Source organism: Ictalurus furcatus, chromosome 13 (assembly GCF_023375685.1).
Source record: "Ictalurus furcatus strain D&B chromosome 13, Billie_1.0, whole genome shotgun sequence".
In the NCBI taxonomy this organism is placed as follows: Eukaryota; Metazoa; Chordata; class Actinopteri; order Siluriformes; family Ictaluridae; genus Ictalurus; species Ictalurus furcatus.
Genome location: NC_071267.1, coordinates 11512350 through 11531308, shown reverse-complemented (window position 1 = coordinate 11531308; position 18959 = coordinate 11512350). Strand labels below are relative to the sequence as shown.

Here is an 18959-nt window from a genome sequence, read left to right as displayed (position 1 = left end):
ATATATATATATATAAAATAAAATTATAAATAAATATATACACTTAACCCGGAAGAAGAAGCCTGGAGCTTTAACATCAAAACTGCTGCTCAGACATAGACTCAGGACTTTCTCACTTGTGAAGATGACACACATTCTCCCTTTAAGGATGCGTACCTGGGAATGATGGAAAAAAGTGAACTAAAATGCTGCATAGAAAGTGGAAAGACTGCCTCCTGACTGCAAGCTATGATGTCACCGATGTCACATTTCTGTTTAAAATATCAACGGAATGGATATTTCGAGTGCTTTGTGTGCACTTACACCACAGTTAACCTGGACACACTTGACATTTTCTGACATTTTACTTTCCCCATTTTTATCATTTCTTTTAAACTTGCGACTGTAAATCTCCAGGACCTATCTAATGGCATTATATATGGTCTTGTCCAATTTTCTTCACATAGGAAAAATGTACATTGCATTAGATCATGTATGGCTGTGGATTATTTTGTGCATAGGTTTTTAATCTTTATTTTTCGTGTTACAAATACTGTGAATTTAAGTTCAACTGTACTATCAGTTATTTGTTTGCAATCCTGTATCAGGAGTTCAGTATAAACACTTCTTTTATAAATACCACTCAGCATAATGTAGGCCATGCTCTAAACCCCCCCCCCCCCCACAATACACTTTTTTTTTTTTTTCTTTTTTTTTCTTTTTTTTTGGAAAATAATAAGTGAAAATGGTTATATTCAAATCCTACATTTTACTGTAGCATGTCCAAAAATTCTATGTTGTACATTCTATATTAATTGAGAGGGAATAGGCCTTAACGTCTACAATTGTAATATTTTCTCAGTATGTTTACAGATTTGCGTTGGGATGAATGGATATGTATGTGATGATGGGTTGAGTGTTTGGCTTTGTACAGGGTGAGGTCTATTCTCGCCTTTTGGATAAAAAAACTAAAAAAAAAAAAAAAAAAGCTTTGTCTGTCTTTGCTGTGCAACAGTTAATACAATACCATTTAAAAAAAAAAAAAAATTATTCTTAGAATTTCCATTTTATTTATCACTTGCTGAATTTGAGGTCACTGTCGACATTCACATTTTATAAAAAAAAAATTTTTGCAAGCATTGTTTGCTGTTTAATATTAATGAAAATACTCGTAACTCAAATCAATGGCCTATTTTTATTCTGTGATTTAGGGGGAAGTCAGAGTTAACTAGTCCTGGGACAATTGGGGTAAAATAAATAGTTTATTATAATAAAATCATGTGACCAAAGTCTTAGTTTCACTTAAAACATTTAAAGCATCAGAGACATAACAGAAACACCCTTCATTTTTCTATATGACTTTTCAAAACAGTTTAGTATAGTAGTATTGCAAAACTCTACATAATCAGTCCTGCTGATTTTGATCTCATGATACATCTGTGATAATACAATCATTTTAAATAATGGTACAATTCATTTACTGTAAAAGCTGACACCCCCAAGGGCAAATTGCAGAAAATTTTGGTCCCTAAAAATGATTTTGACCACTTTGCACTGCTATCAAAATCCCAATTCTGAGGTAAATAGAGAGTAGGTAAATGAGTTCAATTCTACAAAATAATATTAGTATGAATGTGTGGTAATTCCTGCAGTTGATCAATAGAGGGCAGTGTGGTACTGACTCTCCTCAGCAGTGTCAGTGTGTTTCATTCTGGTGCTGAGCCTCCAGAGTTTATATTCGTGTACATACAGTAGGAGAGGGACTGTGTTAAAATCACAGCTATCCTGAAAAAATGTACCACAAGGAAATGTCCATTTTGTCAATTTTCTCACCAGAAAATGATGAATAGTGAAGCTTTGCTGCAGATTACCACATTAAAAGTATGCACCAACCATGAAGTGTTTTATTGCTGAGAGTCTGTGATGCTCGGAGTGGAGGTCTCTGTGTCTTGCAGCTAACCTCCTTCAGGTTCCGGCGTGATTTAATACGCTCCCCTGTAGATGAGCAGACAATAGACTCTCTGGTAGAGATCAGCACCTGGCAAAGGTCATCCTGCTGTCACTTCTTAGTGGCGACACGCCGCTTTCTGCTCGCCAGCATCTCGTAGAAAGGGTCCCTGCTGATGCTGGCCCTGTAAACCATAAACCAGAGGGACTAATGAATATAAAAAAAACCCTGGCTATACAGGCTTAGGAAATAAAATGCAGTGTTTTAGGACCGTGTAATGTTTTATTCACTACTGACACTAGACAAACACACTTTCTCCTATTGGTAGTGAAGGGTTAAAGAGGGAAAGGAGTTCCCAGCAGTTCCACAAGACATGCTGATACAGCGTTTACTACACAAACAGACAGTCTGCGAGCACAGTGGACACAGTCACACACACTGTAATAACTGAGGCAAGGGACCTTAATATTCACAAGGGGATTCAGACCCACTGCATCTATAAAACTAATGTGTATTTTCTGTTTTGTCCACTATTGCTACAGGACAGCTATTATTCAAACCTCTTGCCAGAAATATTTTATGTGACAAAGGATGTGTTTTAGTTCCCATGGGAAAAGAGGGACAGAACTGGGGAAACCTGTGTAGCTTTTAGCTTAACGTTCTGCAATAATCAGTGCTGTTTTATCCGCCGGAAAAATCCACTATCACAGAGCTCTTGTCTGTCTTACGCCATTACTCTTATCAGCCCCAGAGTGTGGGTCAGTGATTGTGTACACCAGTACCTCTGGCACTGAGCTGGGGTCTTCCTCTAGCGTTATCATTACTAGGATGAGAAAGTATACATTTATAAATAAGAACATCTGACTGCGTGTGTGTGTGTGTGTGAGATATACCAAAAACGCCCACTTGTTAGAGGTTGTCATGAACCATACCTGATGGATTTGATCCACTCCTCTTTCTCCTCAGGAGTAGGTGCTGATATTCTGTACACCACGTGGTTCCCCTCTACAACCCTTCCGTCTGCCTCTGTTTTGCACGCCTTGATCACCTGACCTTTATGTCTTGGGTTGTAGAGCTCGAAACAGTTCTGAAAGGCAACGGAATCGAAGCGTTACGTTTTAAAATGTCTTAAAATGTTTTCAAATGAAATCATTTTTCTTCACAACACGATCGCCAATAGAAGTGCTTACTGGTTTTCTTGGCTCGTCCACCTCTCTTATGCTGAGGTTCTCCAGTGGAATGATCCCTCGAGGCTCTTTGTCCTGGAAATATATAAGCAAGTTTAAGACTTTATCCTGCAGCATGTTTATGAAGGAGACCGATGAAGACAGTGAAGAAACTGACTGCCCACTAAGCTGCTATTGTTTGGTTGGAAGCTAAATCTGTCTCATGACATTGGAAGGAAATTTCCTGTCACCGCTGGGAACACAGCGGGGGGGTGATTGCTTTAGGATTGCCAGCTCATCTCTCCTGTGTTAGTGGGCTTTAAACTTGTTTTATTGTGCACTCTCATATGGTACAGCTGTGCTAGATTAGCAGTGAAGGGAACCAAGTCAAGGCAAGTTCGTTTGTCATTTAAGGTGCTGCATAAATAAATCATAAGTTAAATCAAGATAAATTACAAATAATACATTCATTTAGCACAATTTTGAAAATTTGATCATTAAATATAAATTTTGTGTAAAAAAAAAAGGTGCCAGGTCTAAACCATTGAAATCATAAATGTACCAGATTAAATACTTCCCCATCCCCCAACCGTAAAAAAAACAAACAAAAAAAAAACAAACAAGTAATGCCATATGGGAGATATACTGTGGTCCTAAGCCATTTATTGATTTATAAATCAGTTGAAATATGAGAACTATCTGAAAGCTGTCTGAAAACCAAGAACTGTTGCACCAATGAGACCTCTTTAATATTCCTTTTCTCCCGTTTCTCCCCCCTCTTTTGTCATGTTTGTATTCACCACCACTTGGGTAGCTTCACTTACTGTTGTATATTCAAAGTAATACAAGCAGTTATCAGTGAGAATGAACCATCTCCTTTTCCATGTCTTCACTCTTCCTCCTGTGAGAGGAGAAAGGAACAGTGATAACCAGTTATAACCATCTCCTCAGAATACTTACTTCAAAATGAAAAACATGTAAGGTTATTATACTGCCGCAGAATTTACACGGGAGATAAATGACTAGTAAAACAGTAGTAATAGTGGTTATTAACTAATACTGTAATAATCCACGTTTTTCAATTGAGAACTTTGAATGGTAATGTTTATTTTCTTTTCCAAAAATGAGTTATGTTAAATAATGTTAAATATGTTATTAATTTGGTTATAACATAATAACATAATAATGTTAAATGTGTTATTAATTTGGCACTGAATAATATATGTGAGACGTTTTACACCAAAATATTGCTTAAAAGTACAAAATAATACACTGTATCTGATTTACCCTCACTGAGGTTTAACATACGGCTGAATATCTTAAAATCACAGACTTGAACCTTGTAATTCCAAGATCTCAGATTGTTAACAGATTGAGAAATTAATAAGTAATCCCACTTAATTAGTTGTTTTCTTCCTCACTATTTCACTACATGTATCCATAATGTTATTATTATATACAGAACTTCAGGTTTTGAGGTTATTTTAGGTTGGGTAATACATTTCTAAAACAGACTGAAAGAAATAATACCAGTCCTCTGGACCTGATTTTCTCAGACCATGTGCTTTATCACTGACGCAGACCAAAAACACAACCACATATTCTACATATTCTATAGGGCACACTAAACAGATGTGCTGTTTCATGGTATAAATTGTTCGTAACAGGCGGGTTATTCTGAAGAGATTTGCACAGATGACTATTCTACTACACTGAATATGATGCGCATCCTAAATAAAGTACGTTAAACATAAAATACTGTATGTTACAAAAGGTAAAAGAGGCTGCGTTTCTGTAGCACAGTGGCTATCTATCATGAAATTATCATTGAGATGGAGGCAGTAGCTCAGGATTTCGTTTCACTGGAGTGAAAGTGGCACTTAATATGAGTGAAGAGAAAAAGAGGAAGTGGGAAAAGTGAGACAACCAAATGGAGGTCCTCAGAGAGACTCCAGCAGCTGTAGGCAAGCCTGTGCCTCCCTACTCCCAGCAGTGTGTTGTTCTCTGGACAGTGCGCACCACCACAGTTACAAAATATGCCTGTTTGGGCCTACTTTTATTCTGCCTTGATACATATATCACATTATATTTCTGTAACTCTAAAAAACAAAACAAAAAAAAACATGGTTCTAAATTTAAACAACAAAACAGCTTGTATGAGATTGGATTTGAGGGGGAGTAGCGATGCACATTTGAGTATTTGTACACCACTGGCTGACTTACCTAGCTTCAGCAGCCATCCTTCCCTGTCTGGATTGAAGAACGTGTGCGTCAGATCATTGCCATCATCTTCAGGGATTTTGAAGGGCTCGTTTTTAATGCTTTCGTATAAATTCTGCATGAAAATTAGACATAAAGAAGACCAGCTGCATACATGTGGATTAAGACCACGTTCATATTTCTTATTTCTTATCGTTGTTACTCTGTGAGGCTCACCTTGAGCAGCTCCTCTGGCAGGTCACCACCTTCATTGATGCCACGGTTCATAGAGATGAATCTCTCAGCAGTGGGCTTGTCCCTGACATTGGGGTTGTGCAGACTGGTATTGAGCATAATGATGGAGAATGACAGGACGTAGCACGTGTCTACGGAGCAAAAACACTTTCGACATTTAATAAAGAGCAAACCCAGATGATACAGAGAAAACAGAACTATCCTTGACCTTTTGAACATCATTCAAACCCAAAAGCTTTGATGAATTTAGACAGCATATAGAGCTCCACTCCGTTTAATTGAGCGTGAACCTATTTTAAAGAAACCTGCTTGGACAAAAACACCTGATGGATTGGTATAGAGGAGAGCAGGCTACATTTCTAAATAAATTATGTTTCTTCCTGCCAAAGAGGCCTTTTTCTCTTGCCAAAGCATTGCATTTTGTAGAGCTTCACACCGTTTCTAAGCCAACATCAGCACTGTTTATCCCAGAGGGTTCTTTTCTCAAAGGATCCTCACTCTTTAGAGATTCCTCTAATTCATTCTTATAGAAGAGGGAATGTAACTAGTGCTTGTGTACAATGCAGTAGAATGATTCATGTCCCATGTGAGATGACTGTAAGAAGGCTCTATTCTTAATGATGATCATATGTATTATTTGAACAAATCTGAGTCGAGCAAGGAGAATTATTTTCAGGTTAATCACCATTGGGATTCTAACCTGAGGACTGGAAGACGCCTGGGTTGCACTGGCAATATCGCGATGCGAAAGCTTCCATCATCCGATCAATCTTCTGAGCCTCACCCGGGAGTCTGAAGCTCCAGAGAAACTGCCTGACAGAGAGAGGAAATAAGATATCAGTTGATTACAGCTGAAATATTTGCCATCTTTTTTTTGTCTGGGAAATATGAGAAATGTGACTAAAATAACAAGTCATATTCTATAGTATATGTTCTGTCAAAATCTACTTTAACAGAACGTTTTCAATCACATATTTCTTTTGTATACACAAATTGGGTTTACTTCATGAAGTCAATATGAGATGCAATTACAAGCATTATGAAACGGTTTACGTTTTGAGTACGCCTGGAGAAAATAGGCTGCTCACCGTAAAGCTTGCACTAGGTTGAGGTCCGCAAACTCATGAAGTTCCACAAAGGCCTGCAGAACGCTGATGTTAAAATCATCTCTGAGGACAAAAAATAAATAAATCAATGATAATTCTGCAGAATCATTACGAGTTCATGTTCAAACATTCACAGTTTGAATGAATCAAATATGTGAAACATGAAATAGGTGAAATTTATACACATATACAGGACAAAAGCAAAGCAACGTTTGAGAAAGAAAGGGGTTGTCAATAATCCTGCCCATAAAAGAACTAAAAATACAGAACCCACAGAGGCACAATAAAGCAAGTATGTGATAAATAAAACCTAACTGACTGATCTACAGCAGCTTGATTACACCCCTCTGACTTGCCTTGCACCCAAATTGCACCTTCAACCTCAGTGATAACAGATAAGCAATCTTTGCAAATACAACTTACTGCCAAAAGTAAATCATTCATCACTGTTTACAAACCATATTTTTTATAATTTTACATTTATTACCCACCTGTACACATGTACCACCTGTACCACCTGTACCATCACAGTCAGTTATACTGGATCCACAGTAAAATACTTGTATGGAAGTGGGAGTGGGATAGGGGGATGGGTAGGTCACACACAGTATCAATATTTAAGATTTACACACCACGCTGCCATGGACGTATCGGGATTTCATTCTAATTAGGGTCTGTACAGAGCACACATGCACTTACAGAGGAGATGGCTATTTAGATTAGGTTGCCCACTTCGCAGTTAAATCCAGTGCAATGGTTTGACTACAATTCACCCCAAACTGCAGCTAAATCTAAACCAAATATCAGCAAAATATTATTTGTTTCTATATTAGATAGATTTGAATAGCCGTACTTGTGAGGCAAGATCTGGCAACCATAATAGAAGCTTGTCATTTTAATCTGTAATACCTGTGGTCTCAACCTTTATAAAAGGTGAAGGTTAACCAACGTCCACTGGGAGATAACTGCGTCACATCCATCCAGTCATCAATTTTCCACACCGTTTATCCTACAGAGGGTCATGGGGGAGCCTGGAGCCTATCCCAGGGTACTCGGGGGAACAACGACACCCCAGACAGAGGTGCCAATATTTAAAAAGCAATTTTCTGTTGGTCTTGGTGTGATGTGTGTGATGTGTGGTACAAGAACCATATTATGCATCCCTATATGTTATGAGGGGAATCGGGTTTATGGGCTGAAACTATCAGGGGATATTTTTAATCTGTATCAGTAAGGGACATGCCTTACAAACATGCGAATATATGGAAGTTGCAAAGCAAGAACTAGCAAAGAATAACACATTGTATAAAGGTAAACATGTTGGGTTTTTTTTAAAGAAAGATAAAAATGTTTTGTTGATAAAATGCGGCAACTTACCTTTCCCCTAAATAATCTCCGATGACTGTTTTATTCAAGCCCTCTCCTTTGTATAGGAACTGTGCAATGTCCTCAGGTGTGTGTTGCAAAAGGTCATTATCCAAAAGAAACCGGATACCCTAAAAATGTTACATGTAAGTCTTAGCATCTTTATCTAATGAAAAGCCATATTGGTACCACCTAATCCAATACCTTTTTAGGATCCATATTGAATTTCTTTCTTCCAATAGCCATCTGTTTATTCCGCTGACTGGTCTTTCTATATATATATATATATATAAAAAAAGAATAACATTAAATAACTATTAATTGAGTATTTCTGTGGATGAAAGGTCTTAAAGAAACAATAACCTAGCAGCACAAGTAGTCAGTTAAGTGGGTAGCTGGTGGTTAGGTGCACGTACGTCTCTCCCATGCATGTTAAATGTTCAATCTCTGTCATCACTTCAGCAATCTCAAACTTTAACCGCTGCAAGACAAAGAAGAAAGTGAGCCTTTATGGAACCTGAGCTTCTTTAAAGACTTCTTTATCAAGTCATGTAACTTGTGTTTTTTAAATCACGCATACTTCAATGTCATCAAGTAATTCTTTTTTCCTTCGTCGAATGTTGGACAGTTCATCTCTTTCTGCTAGAGAGAGATCTTCAGGTACTATTGAAAGAAAGAAGAAAAGCCATTAAAATGAGAGAAAACCAAGATAAGGCAAAACAGTTCCTCGAACAATAACGTTCACTTTGCAGTGAAGTAATTACCTGTCACATTTTAAGCTCAATAGTAAGCATGTTTTCCACAAAGTGTCAGATGACAGTAACTGAAACGTCAGGGTGGTTGGGAAGGTTGGAAGTGGCAGCATTGTCTAGTATAGTGTGGACACTATGAGCCAGTAAATTACCGTAACTAAGGAAGCACAGCGGGTCATGGCCAAATGAGGCGGAAACAATTTTGCTTGTGCCACACTTTACACACCCACCCACACACCTTCGTATATTCATGTGCTCATATTTAGTGTTATATAAAGTTAACAAGTATTACTTTTATTACTATTATGCAGCTTTACACATGGAAATGCTCAATTGTATTTAACATTGTTGGATATTATTAGAAATAATGCAGTACTGGCAGTCTGGACTGTCATGGTGCTTTGTGTGGTTGATACAGGTGATTTAAGAACATTTTCTCAATTTTTCATTACATAACAAACACAAATTTGGAAGAAGAACTAATAAGTGAGGTAATGTGGGATTTCCTGCTATTCTCTCCATCCACCTCTTAACAATAGAGGGAAAGTGGGCATTTAATGTAACAAAGTTTAACATTCACTAAAGGTTTATATCTGACCCATGGAAATTACATTTGATCTAATCTCTTTTAGTTTGTTTCAGAGGATTTATCCAATCTTAATTAGAGGACATTTGTTCATTACACAAGATAATGTTGTTGAGTTGTCCAACATGCTTATCGCATAACAATATGCCATTTAGTCCCAAAGCAGTGCTTGTGTTTCTCTACTGGAAATGAAGCTTTACTGGATAAAACAGAAGATATCGTGATCAGAATTCTTCGTCTGCCCTGCTACACATGATGCCTGTCTTATGGACTGACATATCAGACTGTAGAACAAATCTCTGTTGGATGAGGAAATTGGTTTACCTTCTTCACTGATATTCCACCATCACTCACATGTCAGATATGGAAATGAAAACCACTCTGGAGGCATATCTTTGATATGCTCAGTATGAAATTTAAGACTGATATTGTTACATGATTCCAAAACCACAGCCATACACCGCCATAGCCACAGCCATACACCGCCATAGCCAATGAAGTTGGGTCGAGAAAAGTATAAACTACCTGATAAAGAATTAGCATTTATTGATAGCCTATTCTGCTTTAAACCAGCCCTGAAGAAAAAACAATAATTGGGTAATTGTGTAATTACATAACAATTACACAACAGCGGCCTTCATAAGAAAAAGCTACCCAGTTAACGTCGACAAAAATCACAAAAGTTGTTAACAATGACGATGTAAATGAAGGTATAAACTGCAGAAATGCAATGCCTCTAACCACTTTCTCACTCGAAGTCTCTACAGTACTTTGCTATACAATTCCTTACTATTTAATCCCCAAAATCATCTACTCTGTTTAAACACAGTTCCATGTTTGAGGTGGACAGTGTCTGCAGTATCACGGGAATATAAAGTAATATGGTCTGTCAGTTCCGGTAAGAGATACACACTGAGTGAGGTAATTCTTAGATGACTAATGTTGGCAATGGACTGGATGGTCTCATGGGGGCCACTTTCATGGCTAAGATATGAGACCTGAGTAATTCAATATATTGCCAAACTGGATTGATGAAAGCAGCCTAGATGAGAGTATTTGGCTTTGAAGATTCTCCTGAGTGTTCTGCCCCTGTGTGATACTGTGATTGCTTTTCCTAAAACAGATTTATTGGTTCCTGGATCCTCGGTACTATTATTTGGGCTATACACATTCCAATTAATTTTGAGATCAATGCGCAAATTCGAATGTTTAGCTTGTAGCAAATTTGTGTTTGTTCAGCAGCACCTGCATTACATGCTTGTGCATTCAAATAACAAGTAAAACAGATGGACAGGAAAAAGAGCTTAGCTCTGTATAAAACATGGTTAGCAGTTCCTGATTCTCATGTGTCCTTCTTTATTCTCTTAGTGTCCCAAATCCATTTATTTACTATACAAGAGTATTGGCAAATACACTAAGGAAACAACCACACACGGTAACATCTGTTCTTCACATATACTGTTGTAAAATTCTCAATGTTTTTGGTCCTTTGCATGAGGACAAAACTACACAAATGTGAAAAGCATCGACTTGGAGGGCAAAAGAAACTCCACTGTAATAACTTCATATAAAAGCGCATCATTTATATGTCAAATTTTGTGGCTCTTCGTCTCAGGACATACATATTTTAGGCTTCATACATTGTGTCATTTCTGTGGAAATTTTCTGTTTTGTCTGGATTTTTTTTTCTGGTTTTAAGCAGAAATTCTCTTTTTTTCCAGTTTCATTTTTATTGAACATTTCTGCTGTACATTTCTGCTGAACATTGCTGAACTAAACATTTCTGGTGAACATTTCTGCTGAACTAAACATTTCTGCTGGACATTTCTGCTGAACTAAACATTTCTGCTGAACTAAACATTTCTGCTGAACTACACATTTCTGCTGAACATTTCTGCTGAACATTTCTGCTGGACATTTCTGCTGGACATTTCTGCTGAACATTTCTGCAGAAATTCTGCATTAAGCAGAAATTCTAACATATCGTCATGTCTTGGATGTGTTATTAATGTTAAAATTCAATAAATATTTAAATGACATTTTACAATAGTTAATAACTGGCCTATACTAATATCTGAACAGGAAATTCTGGATAAAAAATATGAGCAGAATCTGTCCTCAGCAGGCATGGAAACGATACTGAGAAATTAAACCTAAGCAAAAGTATAGAAAATGTGTTAAAATCTTACACAATTAGTGCAAGTAGAAGTATCCAGTCAAAAATTTACTAAATTCAAAGTAAAATAAATTTTTTAACATAAATGTTATGTCATGTTTTCATGTGACATTAACATTTAACTTACTCATATGACATAACATAAAACTAACTTACTAACATAATTACTTATTTATTATAATATTACTTACTGTTATATGCAACTAGACCATTTTGTCTGAAAACATAATTCAGTGTCTGTAGGTTTGCTGGTCATATTCATAACTATTGCTATGTCGTTTGCTAATGAATTACTCAGAAGCAAAATATTCTATAAATAACCAATATTTACCATGAGCTAGAATTGACCTGCTGTTTAGCCATTAGCGTTAGCTACTGTAGTTAATATTATTTCAACCTGGCATTAGCAAAGAAAACATTCTAACTTAGTTAAATATAGGCAGTTAATGTTAGAAAATTAGTGAAATGTGTGTCAAGTCTTTGCTTACTCCAGCATATTGACTACTGTCTTAATTTCCGTGTAATTATAAGCGTTTATAAAACCTGCACTATAAACATATTAAGGCAAAAATAATAATACAATCGATCCAAAACAGTGCTTTCATTAAAAAGAAAAGCCTCTGTGACCAAACCTTTTCTCAAGCAGACACAGAGAAAGCCTTTTGTACCAGACAAAAAATGATCCTCATTTTCTTTTTTTACAATCACCCCTTGTAAGAACCAAGAGCTATGACTGAACCTCTCAGTTTTTCCTATTCTCCCTGTGTGTCAAGAATGAAGACATTACATCCACACAAAAATGCCATCTCCTTACTCATCTCCATCTCCTGCTGGGAAAACATCTTAAAAGCCAATGTTCCCATAAAGCAGTTCCACATGTGGCACTCAGACCAGACAACAAAAAGCTCTTCACACACTCCTTTGCCTCTTTTTTCAAATGCAGGAAAAACACTCACTGGCATTAATTTGCAAGCTTCAGTTGATAATATGTGCAATCTATATATATAGTATGCAAATGCAAATGTTGTCTTGCCATCCAAATCCAACTCCTTATTAAAGGAAGATCCTGTTATGGTTTAGATACAGACTTTTTAAATACAAATGTCACTAAGCAGGCTGAATCATACTGAAGGGTCTGCATATTTATGCAAACGAAAATGGCTAAAAAAAAAACAAAACTTTTACATGTGATGAAAAAAATATCACTGTAAGTATCACTCTAAAGACAATGCAGATTGTCAGTGTGTTGACCTGAGTTTAGGTCAGCAGTGACACTCCCTATAATGAGTATTAATGAGGTGATGACCCCTGCCTGGGTCTCATCTAGTGCCAGACAGCACCCTCAGGAGAGCCAGACAACAGTGGCATTGAGTTTGCAATAAAAGCACAGATCACTGCCAAACTTCACTAGACCGTGCAGTGGTGCAAACACCTAGTGGTAACACTAGCTATCGCTAAAGCCATACTTTATTTACACTTTTTTTTTAAAAAAGAAAAAAGAAAAGAACTGAGGTAGTTTCGGCGGATTTCCCATGTAGAACGGCCTTAATTCAGAGCTTAACTTTTTCTACCTTTCAACCTTCAGCCAAAGAAAATGGAGGGAATGTTTTCCATTTGGGTTTTCCCACAGCCAAATAAAACCCTAGCTCTTGCATCGCTGAGGAAGTCAATGAAATTGTCATAATGAAAGAGAATCAAAGAGAATCAAAATTATTCAACCCCCATTGTAAATCAGGTTTATTGTCAAAACTCCGAGCTTTCAGCTGTTTGCAATGAACAAATCAAACAAAAGCAATTGAAATAGTTCAATACAACGAATGCTTCAAATGGTTTCCGCAAATTCAACTGAAAATGCAACTTATAATGATCTCTTCAGTTTCAGAATTATTCAGCCCCTTCATGATAAGCATCTTTAATACTTAGTAGAGCACCACATTGCTGTTATGACCTGCTGCACACAAGATTCAATGGGGGGTCAATCATTTTGTTTGCAATTGTATTCAGTTTGACTTCACAATTCATCAGATGCTGATACACATACACATGCTGATAAAAAAAATCACACATTTAGTGGTCTGGTCAGTCAGGGGAAAATGTGGAAAATAACAGAAGACTTCAGCCTTAAAGTAATCTATCTTGTAGTAACTTGCAATGTATCTCTATTAGTGGTGTTGTATACTGTAATATGAAAACTATATTAGTTGTATTGTTAACAAAATGCTATAAATGATTATTTTACTGAAACAATACAATATCCAGGGGTGACACATCACTGGAAACAAGCTACAGGATTTTTAATCCACTTAAAAAAGGTGATAATCAGAGTAAACTGTATAGCCAGATATTATATTAAATATGTTTTGTTTTGTCATTTAATGTCATCCTCTTTGAAACCTCTAATGATTTACTGAAATCTGTGCTATTTATCCGTCATGATCACCATTTTTCGCAACGTCCCACAACTTATCTGCACCTTTTCATTCTGTTTGCTCAGCTGTGCTGATGGGCTATACATTGTCTCATCAAATAACACACATATATACACACATGGTATGGTCAAAAATATGTGGACGCCTGAGTATTGAACCTCCCATTCCAAAACCATGGGCAATGATATTGAGTTGTTCCTGCTTTGCTGTTATAACATTATATCCACTCTACAATATCCACTCCTCTGGAAAGGCTTCCTCTAGATTTTGGAGCATGTCCATATAGCCACAGGGGCATTAACATGGGTACTGATGTTGGGCAAAAAGACCTGGTGCAATGCCGTCATTTCCAATTCCTAGTAAAGGTGTTCAGTGGGGTTGAGGTCAGGGCTCTGGGCAGGACACTCAAGCTCTTCTCTATACCAACTTTGGCAAACCATTGTTTGGGCTAAGTTCCTTAGTTCCAGTGAGGAAAATCATAATGCTTACAACATATGAAGACATTCTAGACAATTGTGTGCTTGGAACTTTGTGGAAACAGTTTGTGGAAGACACACATGCGGGTGTTACAGTCAGGTGTCCATGTAGTTTTGGCCATATAGTATATACACATCTAGGGCCACATAACCTGATGACCTGACAAAATGACTAATAGAGTTTTAATGGAAAGAGACATACAACACACTGTAATAATATCAATGTGCCTACACCAGGGATTCTCAAACTTTAACTGTAAAAGCAAAATTCCATGGACCCCTCAGGGCAGATTTATTTTATGAACTATTTCAACTACATAGGCTCATTATTCCATTGTGTATAGTAATAGTTTTGGCTACTTAATGAAGCTTTTTATTGTTGAACTTTCCACAGGAAGCCTACGTCCAAGTTGACAACATTTATAGCGCACCTCGTTTTTCAGATATTAAGGTCTGGATTTTCATTTTTATGTTTTTAAATCATGGACCTCACTTTCAGAACCACTGGCCTACACTGTAACTGACTGAATACTAGAGATGAATAATCTGATTCAATAGCTGACACAACATGCAAAATTAATGAAATGGAGACATGGAAAACAGATTATTATAAAGTGCTTCCTCAGCATAAAGCACGCTGACCACACAGATGGGTCCCAGACAAGGAAAACAGGGTCTATTTGGGTTATGGTGCTTTATTTTGTGGATAATGATAAGTTTGTGTCTGTCACGTGCTTAATAATAATAATAATAATAATAATAATAATAATAATAATAATAAACAATGTAATTTCTTCAACCAGCCCTAACCTTTTATGAAGGAAACAGTACAGGAGCTACAACTAAAGTAGCATTTACAGAAATAAGACCATTTTTACACTAATTATTTCAGGGGGGGAAAAAACCCAAACAAACCCTGCTCGGTTTCTTCACTATAAGAATATCTGTCACAGCAATGAACTGTGTATAAGGGTATAAAATAAAAAGGAGCCTTACCTTTGCTGTCCTCATCCATGTTCATGACGGGGATTTTAAAAAAAAATCTAAAATAAACAGCTTATCACAAACAACAAACCCAAACACAAGGTCAGTCAGCCTGTTTATTGACTTTCCCCCTCTTTCACAGTTATGGTGAGCCAACTGCAGAGCAACAGTATCCTCTTAACGCGTCCACTCACTGTCAAATGAAGATTTCTCGTAAGGCAAGGTCAAATTTCAGTGCTCAAGTCGCTCATTTCCCTCCTCCACGGAGAAAAACTGAAAGAGCGACAGAGCTGCTTTATTCAGCCTCAGATACAGACGAGAGGCGGCGTGACGTCATCTCATTAACTCCGCCCCCGCTAGCATGGCTCAGAAAAGATCCATTTAAATCACATCAGTGCCCAAAAAATCCCTCACTTAACAGTCACCTGCTTTTCTTAGACCTTTCTGGTGGAATGTCACTCTTTTATATTCTTTTCTTCATTATATTTCTTCTTCTATATTATTATATACAGTGTAATGGTTATATACTGTATTATGGAAAACAAATACTAATATATTAATATCCTATTATGTTGTTTAGTACAGCCTAACAAAATTTTTGTTTTCATATTCCTATAGTTTTTTTTTTATTTTTGCTGAGGCTTGTGAACACAAGATCTCTACATACAGAAGTTTTCTAGTGTTAATCATTGACTGTGTCCTAACGGATTTCCAACTGCCTTTGAAGAGCAGACAAACTGCCTTTGAATAATACATTTGAAATGAAATGCTACTGTGATATAGAAAGTTTTTCATAATTTCATTAGGATTTGTGGGTGGTTCCCAGACTGAGAATCCATAAACATACCGATGACCAAATATCTTACAGGAATTTATGTATTATACGGACATACGGATAAGTGATCTCACTTATTACAGTCCATACTTTATGAGTCACACACATGCGGGGTGCATTCAGAAATCACCTAGCACATTCTTTACTTAAAGTACATCCTTCCGCTGTACTGTAGGTTAAAATAGCATCTGTATGTTTTTCATTTAACACTGATACATCAAATATGTTTATAATTATTTAATCATTTATAAGTGGTTAATAACCAACATTACAAAATAACCAACTATTTATAAAACTGTCATAATTTTTTTTTTCCACCTCAACCACTAAAAGTGCAACAATTCGGTGGGTGTTCTAAGAATTACTCCACAATAATGGGAAGTGGCTCTCCACAAACCACACCTTTCCACCCATTCAACACCCAGCAGTCTAGGAAACACTTCTGCATATGTAATACAGATTTTTAAAAAACCTTAAGATTATTCTGCGATGTTAGTTAATGTTTGACATTTCTGAAAGATAGTGCTGAAAAAATCTGACTAAATGAAGGACCCCTGTGTGGTTTCCTAGCACTAGTAGAGTATTTCCATGTGCTTATTTCCTTGTTAAAGCTAACCCAAAGGGAAGGACCCTGAACTGGTAAGATCGATGACCATAACCCAATTGCATTTGTTCACATCTGGCATGCATAACAAAGGAAACAGTTGCTGGTTTTTTAGACTTCTAAGGCCTTAGGTTAAATTTACCTTCTTGGTTTGTAAAACTCTAAATGATACCGTGTAGACATGAAGATGTGTGCTCTGTAGCCACCTAATTGATTTGATCAAGTTTCAATGTTTCAGCTGAAAAGGGAAAAAAACCCAGCCCACTGTCAATTGTGCACTTTCAGATATGACACCAAGGTCCTGTGGCACTTCTGGTGAATTCTGCCTTATGGTAGCCAGTATGTGTATCCTCTTATCGGGTCACAGTTTCAGTGTGCTCTTGAATGTGCATAGCAATCTTTAGTAATATTGAAATGGGGAACAGATCAGTCACTTTTGTCCATCGGTGTATGACAGCATAGGTTAGACATTTCATCAACTGTGTTTTTTGTAAGATCAGTTTTGGTAAGGCAGCTTTAATACCAACTTACAGTTTATTCACAACTGCTGCTGAGTCCCACTCCTGCATTATGTAATGAACGCAAGTACTCAATTTAAGAGAATCAGACACTACTGAGAGTGCATCAAGGTCTTTCTCTGTATGTGAAGCAGCTCTACTAATTTCATACGAGCCCTGATCTTCATTATGCTGTTGCATTGTTGCTAACGGCTCTTGAATTTGGATCATGCATGATGCCAACTATTCCACTCAGCACTTTTTCCCTTCAAGGGTCTGAGCAACCGAGCCTTCTGCCTGTTTCTTTTCGTGCTGCTACAACACGGTAAATGAACTAAACTTTCTCTTCCTAGAGGCTCAGCAACTGTATGTGCTTCATGCCGGAGACTCTCCCAAACAATTTGGGCATTATCTATCATCAAACTCCATTGAAGCCTGGTGGAACAAACAGCTTGCCATTCTCCCTAAAATACAAAAGCCTGGGGACTTTAAAATAACTTCACATTAATTACACATAATCACATACATTCTATATCTACATAAGCAATAGGTAATATGTCTTTTTAATTACACAGTCAACCATGTCAAGAACAGGAGCCCTGTAATTACCATTATGCAAGGTGTGTGTCAACACATACACATTTAATGGTGCAGAATTAAGTGCTGGGACTACGGTTGCTGCTATGGCCTTGGGACTGCAATTAACCCATGCAGTTTTGCACTCTGGTCTCCTTTGGTGAACAGTGGACTAGTTCAACATACAGACTTCATGTTAAAACCATAATGAACTTTCTTTTACTTTCACACTATCTGTTGTTACCCAGATGAGGATGGGTTCCCTTCTGAGTCTGGTTCCTCTTAAGGTTTCTTGCTCTTAACATCTTAGGGAGTTTTTCCTTGCCACCCTCGCCACCGGCTTGCTCAATTGGGATAAATTCACACACTTAAAATCTGTATCCTGTGTTTATATGTTTCTGTAAATGTTTCTGCTTTGAGACAATGTCCACTGTTAAAAGCGTTATACATATTATATTGAAATTGAATTGAATTGAATTAACAATAACAAAATTAGGCTTAATAGTAAGAAACAATGGATTAGAGCGCTATATGTCTGAATCTATTTTCTAAACCCCACAGCAAAATGAGAATAGAAAAGAGGATGAATGTGACATATCGGTGACCTTTTATACAGTAGGTTACCTATGTGGGATTACAGTCATGGTCATAAGGTGATTTTGCTCTTGGTACTCTGCAATGAAATAATCATATGGGAATACTTCACTAATTCCAAAAGATCATAAGAAAGTTATAGAAGTATAACTAAACTTATTGCCTTCTTCCTTGGTTTTTAGTTGGTTAGTTAGTGGTGTGTAGTTAGAGGAAATAGAGGAGGAATGTTTTCTTCAAAAGAGAACTACTTTTGAACATGGTCACTTTGTCACAAAATGAACCTTGTCGAAAGTTTAAATAAATAAATAAATAAATAAAAACAACAGTTAGTGCATTGTGCCTTGTACAGGAGAAAAGTTCCATTGAAAATCATACATGGAGAGAAAAAGAGCAGGAACAGTTGACTCTGCTGGTGTGTGATGTGCTGGGGAA

The 18959-nt window shown here is 37.0% G+C and overlaps 1 protein-coding gene across 1 annotated transcript; it reads right to left on the bottom strand.

Moving 5' to 3' along the window:
• Window positions 1-675: 675 nt before the first annotated feature.
• cyth3a (cytohesin 3a) lies at window positions 676-15911 on the bottom strand. Its single transcript, XM_053640160.1, has 13 exons — window positions 15434-15911; window positions 8599-8681; window positions 8435-8499; window positions 8223-8289; window positions 8031-8149; window positions 6636-6716; window positions 6248-6360; window positions 5530-5678; window positions 5317-5428; window positions 3918-3994; window positions 3118-3189; window positions 2860-3014; window positions 676-2111 (listed from the first exon to the last, which is right to left on the bottom strand). The coding sequence occupies exons 1-13, from the start codon at window positions 15456-15458 to the stop codon at window positions 2039-2041; spliced, it is 1191 nt and encodes a 396-aa protein (XP_053496135.1). The 5' UTR covers window positions 15459-15911; the 3' UTR covers window positions 676-2038.
• Between the last annotated feature and the right edge of the window lie 3048 nt (window positions 15912-18959).